The 14,533-nt window shown below is 38.7% G+C and overlaps 1 protein-coding gene across 1 annotated transcript in view; it reads left to right on the plus strand.

Annotated features, from left to right (window-relative positions):
- Positions 1–10,157, plus strand: part of LOC123980646 (protein kinase C epsilon type-like) — a 78,771-nt gene extending 68,614 nt beyond the window's left edge. The window contains exons 12-15 of the mRNA XM_046065161.1: positions 4,109–4,247; positions 4,954–5,142; positions 8,684–8,830; positions 9,090–10,157. Of these exons, the coding sequence (XP_045921117.1) occupies positions 4,109–4,247; positions 4,954–5,142; positions 8,684–8,830; positions 9,090–9,236 (622 nt within the window). The 3' untranslated portion in view covers positions 9,237–10,157. The remainder of the gene's footprint in view (positions 1–4,108; positions 4,248–4,953; positions 5,143–8,683; positions 8,831–9,089) is intronic.
- The last annotated feature ends 4,376 nt before the right edge of the window (positions 10,158–14,533 follow it).

Here is a 14,533-nt window from a genome sequence, read left to right on the forward strand (position 1 = left end):
ATGCAGCAAAGCATTTGTGAAGCCACAACACGCACAACCTTGAGGCGGATGGGCTACAACAGCAGAAGACCCCACCGGGTACCACTCATCTCCACTACAAATAGGAAAAAGAGGCTACAATTTGCAAGAGCTCACCAAAATTGGACAGTTGAAGACTGGAAAAATGTTGCCTGGTCTGATGAGTCTCGATTTCTGTTGAGACATTCAGATGGTAGAGTCAGAATTTGGCGTAAACAGAATGAGAACATGGATCCATCATGCCTTGTTACCACTGTGCAGGCTGGTGGTGGTAGTGGTGTTATGGTGTGGGGGACGTTTTCTTGGCACACTTTAGGCCCCTTAGTGCCAATTGGGCATGGTTTAAATGCCACGGCCTACCTGAGCATTGTTTCTGACCATGTCCATCCCTTTATGGCCACCATGTACCCATCCTCTGATGGCTACTTCCAGCAGGATAATGCACCATGTCACAAAGCTCCAATCATTTCAAATTGGTTAAAAAAAATGGCCCCCACAGTCACCAGATCTCAACCCAATAGAGCATCTTTGGGATGTGGTGGAACGGGAGCTTCGTGCCCTGGATGTGCATCCCACAAATCTCCATCAACTGCAAGATGCTATCCTATCAATATGGGCCAACATTTCTAAAGAATGCTTTCAGCACCTTGTTGAATCAATGCCACGTAGAATTAAGGCAGTTCTGAAGGAGAAAGGGGGTCAAACACAGTATTAGTATGGTGTTCCTAATAATCCTTTAGGTGAGTGTATGATTCATTATGGTTTTGATTTTTATGTTTTTGAACACTGACAATATTTTTCTGACTTAAATAGCAAGCTTGACCAATACAGTATCTGCAACATTAAAGTCAGCAACCCATTTCATGAAATAGGAAATATATTTTAATCTGAAATTTGTGTTGTTTTCAGAAGAGAATTGTACCTGGAAATGAAAAACTAGTGTAATTGTAGGCCTAAGTGGTCATTCATCTCAATAAACCAGACAAAACGGATGTTTGCTCAGCACACAAACAGCGTTTTTAATTCCAAATCAAGCACTGTTTCATTCATTCATTAACATTCATAACATTGTAACAACAAGTAATCAAATAAATGAAGACTGTAACACATCAAATAGCAATGAAGATTTTTGCTGAGAATCAAAGCATGAAGAACGCAGATAAAATTTTTCTGCAATAACTTGATGAAAGATAAACAAAACAAGACAAAAATTGAAGGATTATCAAAACTGTGCCCATTTCCTTCTATGCAACATAGATTATTAGCTCGTGTTGACACATTTCTCATCCTACAAAAAAATCTTCACGTAAATAATATCATTCCATTAGTGCCGCTGAACACCTGCAGCCACTTAATATTGAATTTCCTTGCAGCAAGGTGAAGTGTAATACAAAGATTAACGTCAACAGCCATTTAAATTCAATTACAAATGAATAAAATTCATAGGCTATTTTCCTGCCTTGCTGCAGGCATGCAATTCAGATTTAATGTGCTGGGAGTCGCCTGGAGGTGAGATATGCAAACAGGCAGCCAGGGGGTCGCCAGTTTAAATTTTTCGTCTGGGGAAATGCAGAACAAGTTCTGCTCTTTCTGCCTCAACACGAGACCATCAATGTGCCTTTGAGCAAGGCAGAGTCCCCAGCTGCTCGACAGTACAAAACTGTGGTTGTTTTGGGGAGCTAAGAGTAATGAAAGTTTTGGATTTCATGCAGAGTTCACATAAATAAAACCAAACACACTTGAGCAAACATAACCAAGGTAAAAAAAACACATTGCTTTCACATTGATTTCTTGGAAAGAAAATAAGCCAAAAACCTCAATCAATGAATTAGTGAAAGCACACTACTAGAAGCTGATATGTCAACTTTTATAAATAGAGTAAATGTTTGGCCTTTTACAAGCACAAAAACACAAAAACTCAGGATTGTTCATAATGTTCAGTATTTGTTGTCACCATTACCTGACCCACACTTGAACCATTAACTAAAAACTTGGTTTGAAGCCAACTGTCAAGCTCCACTGCATCTGACATGTCATGTTGTTTTTCTTTTAGACTTGAGACACGTTAGTATGGCATTCATGGTAAAACTTTGCACGAAATCCAGATATATATAGCAGACTGAACTGTTCATGTTCAGAGTAAATAACGTATTTAAGTAATTATATGTGCAATGTGTATGTTGTTGCACAATTCAAAATAAGTAGAATCGCGTTTAAAAGCAGATTTAAAAGTAGAAGTAGATTTGGTTAGTGTTTCTGAATCTGTCAGGCTGTTCCAAAAAGCATGGGAAACCTCACTGAATCTCCATTAAGGACTTGCATGTGAAAACATTCCAGTCGCTCACACAGCCTAGAGCTAAACCATTTACTGCTTTGTAGCTGGTTAATAAATTATAATTCTGATTTATCTCCATTATTTAAAAAACTAAAAACAAGGGAAATCAACACTGAGATGAAATTTAAGGTGGAATAAGCCATTCTGGAGAAATCCAGCAACAAGACAAATACCATGATATAAAATGTATTCAGTATAAACTTATACTGTATAAGTATTATACTATATATTTCTGGACACCATTTTAAAAAATTATTAATAAGTAGCAGTACATGTTGGTGTAAAAAGAGTCATGGATGGGACTAACCTTGGCAGTTTCTCCACATATAGATGTCAGAAATACTGAATGCTAGAAATATTTAGAGACATTGGAAATTACCCTCCAGTCCAACACTTCAAGAATGGAAAGTGATAATAAGTGAAACAGCATCATATGAGGTCATGGTGGCTAGGGTAGAGGGTAGAGGGTAAAGGGTGTGTTGCATTAGCAATTTTTTATCATTATTGTTTTTCTTTAACCTCCCCTCTCTGTATTATTCAAGTACCAAAAACCTGTATTGTGTTTATACTATTTTATTTTCTCTTAACTAGGAACACTTGTGTCTTCTGTGATCTGCCCTCCCGCTGTCTGACTTGATAAAACTGTATTTTCTTCTTCCATATCTTGTACCGCATGAGCTGTTCTGTAATATGTTTGAAAATAATAACTTAAAAAAAACATGATATATATATATATGAACGACTGCTGCTATAACTAACAACAGCACTTGGTTTGTTTCCCATTTACAGAGCCAGGGCAGTGCACAAACAGCAGATTTTTTTTCAGCGCACAGAAGGCACAGCTGGCGGATATTTACTAAATTTGACAAAAAGACATGTATTTGAAAATAATGGCTTACCCCATCATTAAGATCAAAAAATATTGTGAGAAAAGGAAACATTTTCATATTTTAAATTCACATTTACCATAACTTGTTCAAAAAAAGCACATTCCCTGAGACTTAACATTGCATAAAGGTAGATCAGTAGCTCTTTTACATTATCTGCGCATTTTCTCTCAATGCAATCAATAACCAGAATAATCAGAGCAAGGCATGAGGTGACAGAAAAGAACAAACTTTTCAACAGCAAATCAGCAGCTCTCAAACAGGATTGTTTAGCTGCCATTTTATTTTTAGGGCTTGCAAAAACAGAACAGTTGCATAAGCCCTTGACTTCAGAAAACACACGCACATACCATGGACTGTATAAAAAAACACACGCTCCATCTCCTCCCTGGCTTGTCAGGGCGGCTGTATTTTTGAAAACACCTCGGGCTGGATGGTTGCATCGAGGAGATGTTGACATTTCTTTAGCGATCAACCATCAAGCCCAGAGCGGCTGCATTCATGACCAACCCTGTCATCGCTCAACACTGCTGCTTTTATCTGTCTCCTCCCATTCAACCCTCACTTTTTTCTCTGTGCCCAGGTCTGTCCTCCTGTAAAATTTCTCCTCCTCCTCAAAGACAGGTTCACTTAAAAAAATAAGTATATAAATAAAGTAAAATATGTAGTTAAAATTATGTCATTAAAATAAACTTAAACAGTTAGTTTGAATAGCTTGAAAGCCGAGACTTGGATTCCAAATCCATTTCAAAATATGAACCACTTACTTGAATGACTAATTACTTAAAAACAATGTAATTTCTTTGAGTGTACATTGTGTATTTTACCAAATTTCTCTTTTCACTTGTACAACCCTCCTTCTCCGCAGAGACTTAAAGCTGGACAACATACTGTTGGATGCAGAGGGTCACTGTAAGCTGGCAGACTTTGGGATGTGCAAGGAGGGAATCCTCAATGGAGTCACCACCACCACCTTCTGTGGGACGCCAGATTACATTGCACCCGAGGTAAGCCCACATATACACATTTTACTTGTAAAGACAAGGTCCATGTTGGACTATTTGCTGATAATACTCTACTTTGGCAGGTGCTTGATGCCAAAAATACTTCAATTCAGCCCCCCAAATTAGATAGGCTTGCTCAAATCAAATTTCACTGAAATAATTGTACGGAAGCTCGGGCCACTTCACAAAATCTGGCACACTTACAGCAAAGTTCATTAATGTGCACTATCCCTGTTAATAAAGCAAAAATAGACCCCAAAATGAAATGGTCATATTGGTTGTCTGTGCGAGCTGCTTGTTACGATTCATATTTATGTTTATAGTTAGGCTTTAGTAATTATGACGGGAGCAGAGGAGGAAGTCAGGTAAGTGTAAAGAGCGACAAAATCCACCCAGGGAGGAGGTCCGGTGGGTGGGTGGTCAAACAAACAAAGGACTTTCAACCAGGAGACTGGTGTTCTTGTCCCGTTTGAAAACAGTTTGCTTTTGTAACATACTTAACAAATAGGCTGCTTTCCCTGCGGCCGTTTCACAACAATAACCGTCCTTTTACAATGTTATGATGCCTGTTGCTGGTACCCTCCAAGGGTCATGTATGTCATTTGGCAGATTACCTAGTCTGTCGTTGAATCGGTATGAGGACTTTTTTGACTATGGTGACTTAGACTGCCTGTTTGTAAGTCTCTTCTTTTTTTGAATGTTTGGTTAGATTCTTCAAGAGCTGGATTATGGGCCGTCCGTGGACTGGTGGGCTCTGGGGGTGCTGATGTACGAGATGATGGCAGGTCAGCCGCCATTTGAAGCCGATAACGAAGACGATCTGTTTGAGTCCATCCTCCATGACGACGTCCTCTACCCTGTCTGGCTCAGCAAGGAGGCTGTGTCCATTCTTAAAGCGGTCAGTTAGTAGGAGGTGTGAGGAGACTTGTTTTGTGATGCTTTGCTGTTTGTCTCTGCAAGCAACAAAAATGGGAATGTACTGGAAATGTCAGTGCCGAAATGCTGCTTTCACACAACATATTTTGTCTAAATTCAGGAACTGCTTTTTAATGATGAACACTTTTGAGTCCACTTACTAATCCATCCGAGTCCATATGAACACTGAGTCTGAGATTGGTTGCAGTTGAACAGTGGTACAGTTTGTGGGCAGTCAGAACAAAATCCATACTGCTCTTAAGACAAAAATCCACAATTACGTTACGTCATGAAAACATCACTGGTGACATATTTGCACTGTTATTGATCTGCTAGTAGTTCTGACGCTAATTATTTCATAAAAGCCTTAAACATCAAACATCAAACCCTGATTGTAACTCTTGAAATACACCCACTGTTGAAGGATCTTTAAAGCTGATTGCTTTTTCTATTACTTATCAGATATGCCCAGTATATGCTCTACTCAAAAATGTAACCCTCACTTTTTTTTTATTTCTTTGTTTTTCTTTGCTTTTTCTTTGTGTTTTCAAAAAAATAATGTGTTCACTATGAGCATTGAAACTTGCATATTATGAAGAACTCAAATGTGACAGCCAAAATGAGAACCGTTGAAGTCCCTGTGTGTTTTGTGTTTTTCATCGCTCTCACTCTCACATGGGAGTGAAGATGCCACTTTTTTTTTGGTGTCATATGTCCTGTGTTTCCTGATCCCCCACCGGAACGACAATGGACAATTCCCTCTATGTTTGCTTCCATTACTTTTTTTTTCTGTGTATGTTATTGGTTGTGTGTGTGTGTGTGTGTAATGCCACTTGTCTGTTCGTTTATTTGCTCGTCCAGTTTTTCCATCACAAGCCTTGCGTTTACCTTGGCTGTTAATGCAGTTTGACTCCAAAGCCTTGTGGGAAAGTGGAAAGTGTGTTTATGTTGGACAATGTCTTGGACTCTGACCAGTCACTTGACCAGCACTCAAGGCTGCGATTGGACTTGTTATCCAGCTGAAGGACTTCAGGTCACATGATAATCTCTCTCAGCTCAGTCAAATGGCTGAGCAGCCTGTTCAACACTCATCCAGTTTTCAAGTATTTAAGAAAATCCTGAAGAAAATGTAGTGCCTTCATTGATTTCAGACATCCAGTTTATACAATGTTAATTTGGTGTTTATGAGCAGTGTATCTCCATTAGTTTTACATCCAACGTGATATCATGGAATGGCGTACAAATAGCACGCCACTTTTAAGGACATTTCGGCATACCATGTCAACGCATTTTAAGCTTTTCGCGTGTCATTTCACACTGTTCAGTCCTTTTAGACCTAAGCAACACAAAGGATGTTAACCTGATCTGCGCAACTGTAGGATTAACTGGTCGACATGCATATATAATTACTGATGGTTAAGGTTAGCAGTAAAGTACATCGGGGGGGATGTCAATGATAGCATTGTTAGCTAGCTAGCTACTTAAAGTTTAACGTAGCTAACATAAGCAACGTAGCTAACGTAAGCAACGTAGCTAACGTAAGCATCGTAGCTAACGTAAGCAACGTAGCTAACGTAAGCAACGTAGCTAACGTAAGCAACGTAGCTAACGCTATGTAGCTAACGTTAGCAACGATGTAGCATGGTAACTTATGTAACGTAACTAAAAAACAGAAACTAAAGTTGTGTAATTATTGTTTCACTCGGGAACCGAACGCCGGTTAACTGGGTCAGGAACCAACTTACTATCCACCAGATCCCCTTCCACCACCTCTTAGTGTTGGACTTTCATGGCTGTTAATATCCCACACATGCTGATTTTAACTATGACAGTAGACGTAAAATGGTAGTCTAAACGGCGTGAAATGGCACACGAAAAGCAAAAAATATTTGAATACCACACAAATGACTTAAGAAATCGGAATGTTATTCAAAGTCTTTTGATGATACCAAGCTGTTACATCATCTATAGGAAAATAGGAGCTTTTCATCTTTCCTTGTGCTTGTTTGTTAGTTAATACAAAAAAACATTCAAGCAGGTGCTGAGTGTAGCTTCCACTAAATTAAAATGACAAAAGTTTCTATTATATATATATATATATATATATATACATAAGTCTTGGCTATTCTGCTCTCACAGCAAGCTAACATCTATATCCTACATCGGCCTAAAACTGAAACCCAAACATGGCCTGTGTTTTTAAGACTGAACCTTACTGGTACTGTCAAATGTGAGACCTGAACCCAATCTGAGCCTATATTTTAGCCTTATCTCATCCGTTAATGATTATTAGCTCAATTGCATATCTACTTGTAACAAAAGAGTTAAACATGGTTGAAGATGATTAGGCAAAAAAAAATCAAAAGCTTTGTCAGGACCTGTGGAATATGGATCAGATAGGAAATCTCTAAGAGACTGTACTCAGCCAAAGATAGTTTGTTAGAGTGCCACTCCCACACCAGTCTGTGATGGCAAATAGAAGGTGCATTTTTGTAGGTAAACCCGATCAACCGAGCAGTGAGTCTTTTCTGAAGCAATGATCTCGCTGCTCACGTCCTGACAGTTTCAGGAGTATTAATTTCCCAGTTTACTTTCATTTGTATCATATCTGTAAATTAAGATTAACAACACAATAGTTCTTCATTTCGATTTACAGTATTTGGATGTGAAAAATACTAAATTTAATCTTTAGGTTTTAGTAATTTACCACTTAAGTTAATAAAAATGCTGAACACATGTGAATCATACCGATTTGGATTCAATGAACAGCTTGACCCTTGTATTTTCCGAACTTAATTTGTCTTTTTAATGAAGAGTCAAGTCCAACACACACCCGCCACATTGCGGCGTGTCGCACCATTTAAAATGGATCAATTGAATCCTGCAGCACACACCAGACACGCCATACAGACAGTAGCTGGGATGTGCCACTTTTGTTGCCGAACATCGACGTTAGGAAACAGGACGGCGGTGTATCCTGACATGGTTATGCACTTACAATAGGTATTTTGATGCGCATCATACACTGCTGGTGTGTGTGTTGTCTTTAATTCTGCTGAACTTGAAAGTGGATTTTTTGCTTTGATGCAACAAAATTTCGAAACGGCTTGTTGGACGCTTGTTCTTAGATCTATTTTTGGTCTCTTGATGGTTGTTTGAAATTTTCTGTTCCTCAGTGTACGAGCTCTGCTGGTGTAAACAGGCAAAATAGACATCCTCAAGAGAGAACACACAATATATTTTTAGCTGAACAAAAACTTCACAAAACTGATATTTACATCATCACACACTTATCTTCCTTCCGTCCTTTCACAGAGCAATTTTATCAAACCAATACATAGTTTTTGTTCAGATCTGACCTCCACATGTGTTACGTCATGGAAAACCTCAGTTTTTATGTGGCTATTAAAAAAAAAGAATATAGTTGTTATTACAATTCATCAAAATATCGTCCACTTAAGAAAAACAAATCAATTCCTCTTTCTGTTTTTCTCCGTTATTCCATCTCTGCTTTCACTTCTCAGTTCATGACTAAGAGTCCTAACAAGCGTCTGGGCTGCGTGGTGGCTCAGGGTCTGGAGGAGGCCATCAAGCTTCATCCGTTCTTCAGAGAGATCGATTGGACGCTGCTGGAGCAGAGGAAGATCAGACCACCATTCAAACCACGCATTGTGAGTACCCACACACACACACACACACACAAAAATGTATCTTGTTTACAGTGTAAGAGGCTACAATGTGAATTTTATAGGTGTTTGTATGTGAAAAGAAGCATTTAATGTTGTTTAATCTTTAATCTTTTTCGTTCCTCTACCAGGAACCAAGGGCGTCACGTTGTGTTGAAAAGTGGTGGGGACATAAGGGCTCAGGTCCCATGGCTGAAATCCACCAACAGATGATCTCTTAAATCTCTTGTTCTTTGTCTTCCAGAAAACCAAAAGGGATGTGAATAACTTTGACCAGGACTTTACACGTGAAGAACCCGTCCTGACGCCGGTGGACAACAGCATCATCAAGCAGATCAACCAAGATGAGTTTAAAGGATTCTCTTACTTCGGGGACGAGACTGTGACCTAGACACACACAATGTCACACTGCCACACTAACACATACATGCATACACACCATCACCACACCACACAACACCTAAAATATCTTCAAGCAAAGACACAGTATTTAAAGAAACACAGCCTCTGGAATGAGACCTCCTGAACTTTTCCAGATCTGACCACTCCAGGAATTATACTAGACCATATGTATCTCTTTTTATTTGTTTCTGTGGTCTTGTTGTATGTCCATTTGTGCATATCCCATCAAACTATATGCTCGAGCAGCATGTAAGTGCAGGTCAGATACTGTAGGAAATGACCCAGTGCTCCTTTACCTAGTCCAGATGTTTTTCTGAAAGGCAAAGCAGAGGACCAAACCAAACTCTGTGTTTTGAAGTAGATACATAGGCAAGGTCATGGGCTGTTAGTGTGTGTGTGTGTGTGTGTGTTTGCACGCGAGAGAGATAGTGTGTTTGAGTGTGCGTGCATGCATGCGTAGTTTCCTCTAGTAAGACTGTCATTTCTGTACATGATGTGCTGTGTCCTGTGTCTCTGTGTTTAAAGAATGTTTTTTCTTCCCTAAACATGTATGTGAATGGAAAAAAATTGAACCAGTGATTGTATTTAAAGAAAAAAAAGGTCTTGAAAAGTACTTTATTCATTATAAAGAGATGTCAAAAGGAGATGCAAGAAAGCAAAGATTGTTTTCTGATGAAATCATGGTAAAATGAGAAGTTTTGTCTGTGCTTGATTTTAGATCTAATGTTAACTTTAAAAGCACCACAAAAGCAACACTTTGGCATTTTGAATTTTAGTTTAGTTTTAGGTCATCAGTTATTTTCTTACTGTAGGGAGAAGGTTGCGCTGTTTTTCCTTCTCTCTCCATATTTTAGCTTCTTAGTAAATAGATGTTCCCGTTCTTTATTAAAAACCAAATGGTACCATTGCAGTACTTCACCACCGTGTTTATTGTTGTTTGGTGTGTGCTTAGTGTTAACAAGCTGTTTTCCATTTAACTCGATGGTTGATGTTGAGACAGTTGTCAAAAAATGCCGAGGGAGCCTTTAAAAAAGATGATTTATTTTAGGTCAAGTCGTCCTTGTTACTGAAGCTCTCGTTGCACATTCGAAAGCTAAATCTTTCCAGCTCAACTCCTTTAATCCCTTCATGACCACTTGATCATTGAATTGCCTTGTGTGTGTGTGTGTGTGTGTGTGTGTGTGTGTGTATACATTAGCTGTGTAATCGGTTGCTGCACTTGACCTAAAGTCTCAGACACGACAAACCAAACGCCCATAATTCCACATTAAAGTCGTGGATCGTGCACAGAGGTGAATGTGTTAGCACATGTGACTGGATTGAATGTATTTGCTCTGCGGTGTGTGTGTGTACAAATATGGAGAGCTGTCATTGTGTTTCATTTTTTATTTAAAACATCTTTTTGTTTTTGTTGTCATTGTTGTGTTATTTTTACTGGATCATCTAGTTCTTACTGACATGTTAGAAATCTTTAGATTTCACGTGATGCAGCGAGACTCACTTAGAAACTCTGACCGTCATACTTTAGACCGTCCTCCTCTTCTTTGTACAGCCTCGACAGGGAGGTAAAATAAGCTTCAAATGAGCAAACAGCCCTCCAGACGTGTTGAGCATTGTTTTCAGGTCAGGTTTATGACTTTATAGTGAACTAAAAACAATTCAAACATTTTCAAGAAAATTCCATGTGCAATACTCTGAAAGTTTTTTTGTTTCTTTGTTTTTTTCTGTTTTCATCCTTTTCTCTTTCTGTCCTCTTTGTTTCTCTTTTGCCTCATGTTCAGGTACAAAGACGACTGCATTACATTTAGTTTTAAGGCACATAGAAGTTACAATTATTTCATCCAAGCACATATTTACTCCATTTAGTCCAATTAGTCAGCATCTCAGTCATTCAATCGCTGGCAGTTCCCTAAGTTCCCCTGTAGTACATTCATATGTAATTGTCATGCATTAGTGACTACTTTTTGGCAAATGTTGACCGGAACATTTAGAGTGAGTGCAGTAAGTAGCGTGACATTTATAAGACACATTTGGCAGGAAAAGTGCAGCAGTGGGGAAGTGTTTCATGCCGCATCAGAGATGCTGTGTGTCATGTGAAGAGCGTCTTTCTCCTGAAGGTTGTGGTTTATTCTCTATTCTTTTAGAAATCTGATCCTGAGTGTATAGAGCTTCAGCATTGTTTAGGCTCACATCCCATCTCATCAAGTCTCAATCTCAAGTTTACAGCACTGAAACTTCTTTATTTAACCGTGTCCTCCATGTTTTCATGACCATCACCAAGTACTTTTTAATTGCCTAACATCGACCAAACATTAACCATACTGTAGCTATCACACACACACACAATGACGGGAAAAAAATTTAAATGGCACAGTTCTACATTCTGAATAAAATGTGTGATTTGTTGAAGAATAGTGGCACAAACCTTTAAAGAAAAATGCACTTCACTAATGCTAAATAGTTACACTTGAATGAGTGTCAACGAATAAACACATGCTGAGGACATTAATAATGAGTTACCTGTCCGGTAATCAGTCATGAGCCTAAGGAGTTAGCATGTGACCGCACTGTTCATGTAGCATTAGAAAAACTATGCGTGTTGTAGCAGCAGTAGTGGGAGCAGAAGATGTATTAGATACAGTAGCTGTAGGAAGACACTCAGTCGCTAAACTCAGACACTCACACGCACACACACGCACATATGTATGGATAGCGGTGCAGATTCAAGATTGTCTAAACAGTTTTACTGCCAACCAACTTCCAAAACACCATGTTTATGTTGTCCATCATTTACCATTACTTCCCCTCTCTTCTTTTCTGTGTCTCCTGCTGCATCTTTGTTTAGTCTTTAAATTAAAAATATCAAACTGTTTGTCCCACTGTGACCCGAAAAGGATCTCTCCCAGAAGTCCTCCATGCTAAATGCCAAATGCTATTTCCACATTTTCCACCCAGTGGTTTAATATTTGTTACATGCAGAAAGTTAGTGAATCAAGCTTAAGTGAAATTCAACACACAGTGGCATGAGGTTGATTTCAAACAACAGTGTTATGATTTTACTTACAGTATCAAATGTTCTTCTTCCTCGGGTCATATACAGAATGTTACTGTATGTACATTTCTTTTTGCAGTCCCTGTAGTTGTGAAGCTTTGTATGTATATGTTGTCTTCTGACCTGTGGTTTTGTTCCTTTATGACCCTTCATTTGTGTTTATGTTAATATTTTTCTTTTGTTTGCGCTGTGTGCCAAATGTACTGTATTTTAAAAGGATGTGAAGGTGTATTTTAATTTTTGAAACAAATTAAATATCATGATGTCTGAAAGAAAGTTCTGTTTGTTTGGTGCATCATTTCTTTTTCAATTTCCTCTTTAACCCTTCTCCCTGTTGGTGTCTTATTGTAAATCATGGTTTGTGAAATGTAGTGCTTTAGGCTTAACTTAATTTAGGCGCAGCATGACCTCAGTAAGCAGTAATCAAAACAATATAATCAAAATATACATGACATGTTCATACAGCACAGAAAATTGCTTTGGATTAGAAAACATGCATGGAGTTATACCTGTGCCAAGGAGGAGTGTAGAAATTGGCCACTTCAGTAATCTTTTCCATCTAAAATGTTGGAGAAGCTTACAGGCAAAGACCATGTTAAATGACAGAAGAGTTATCTGCTTCTGAGTTTCTGAAAAATGTGGCGAGACCTGCTCTTAAGTGCAATGTTGGTGGGAAACTTAACGCTTGGCCTCAGTGTGAACATCAACAATAGTTATGACGCAGGCTGTGTTATGGATGTATAATCTTAAAAAGCCGCCAACATTCAACACAAATTGATACAGTTGTACAGTACATCTAAATATCATACCTGATAGTCAGCTGCAGCTTACAGTAAATACACATTTAATTTATGGGCTCAGTGGACACTGCCAGTAAATTACTACTAAAACAAAAACATGCAAATTGTGCACTTTGATTTCCCTCGATGACGAACTCTGTGGGGAAAATTTCCAAATGCAGAGTTATGTCAAATAAAGGTCTGGTAAAGTATTGACGCCACATTTACATCTGGTCTGTCACGAACTGTCAGGAGAAGGGTATTTTCTTCTCATCATTTACTTAAATTACCAGTCGACTACAACTGAGTTGAGATATACAATGAACATGCTTTCTGCCACTTTGCATATAGGCTACTGTACAGACTGCAATAAAAATGCTATTGTTGATTGACAGCTTATGACTGATAATAAGAGATGATAGCAAGATGAGCTTATATCTTAGCAAGTCACATTGTTCAGATTGCAAGATATCAAGTGACTCTTCCAATAAATACTGCACTTGGAGCCTCAGAAAATGAACCCCTGCAGGCTTGAAAGACAGCTCTGAATAGGGTGTAGCTGCTAGTTTTATGCCGTTAGGATACGTTAAGGCTGGGACCAGTGGAGACTCAGAGAATTGTAGATGTTATACAGATTGTTAAAAAACAAGATTAATTTGTGAGTTTTAGAAGTGATTTAGTTACGCATACGATAGCTGCTTTCCCACTGATTCCAGTTTTAATGCTAGAAGTGTAGATAACTGTCTATATGGACTTAAACATGGTTGTTCATTTCCCATTTTAAACTGACAGTAAACAGTGTTTTTGCTTTTGAAGCATGACTATGCTCATTCCATAACCTAAACCATGCGTTTATTTATTCTTGTAAACATGAAGACGAAGGTGCCATTATCTTAAAGCGCTTATTTTAATCCAAACCATGATCTTTCCTTAAACACAACCAAGCTTTGCCAAAACCAAACCTTAACCAGAGCGTTGTCACATCATAAAACAGATTTATTTTTCCACAGTGATTTGTAACAGTTGTGCTGGGCTGGATGTCGTCCTGCCGATAGGGGCGTCAGATCAGAAAACTCTTCTGGATCATTCTAGAGGTCATGGACAGAGAACTTATTTTGTTGTTTAATTTGGAGGACATGGGCTCCTAGCTCCATATTTACTGTAAAGGAAAGAGTGGTATCCCTGTTAAAAAGTGCCTCATTTGGATACAGGTGCAGGTGTTTGCCTGATGAAGACCTTTTACAGTGGATATTCCTTTTAAAGTATATACTGTGAGTGGGAAACAGAAGACTGACTCCTGCGATCATAATTGACTTTATTAGTTTCTTATAAGAATTGCATATTTATCACACTCTGACTTTCTTTACAGCTCACACCTGTTGCAGATCAGGGACAAACAGGTAGCGCGCAGGGGAGGGCGGGGCTGTTTAGGGGGGGGGGGGGGGGGGGGGCCCC

Source organism: Micropterus dolomieu, linkage group LG12 (genome assembly GCF_021292245.1).
Source record: "Micropterus dolomieu isolate WLL.071019.BEF.003 ecotype Adirondacks linkage group LG12, ASM2129224v1, whole genome shotgun sequence".
Classification (NCBI taxonomy): Eukaryota; Metazoa; Chordata; class Actinopteri; order Centrarchiformes; family Centrarchidae; genus Micropterus; species Micropterus dolomieu.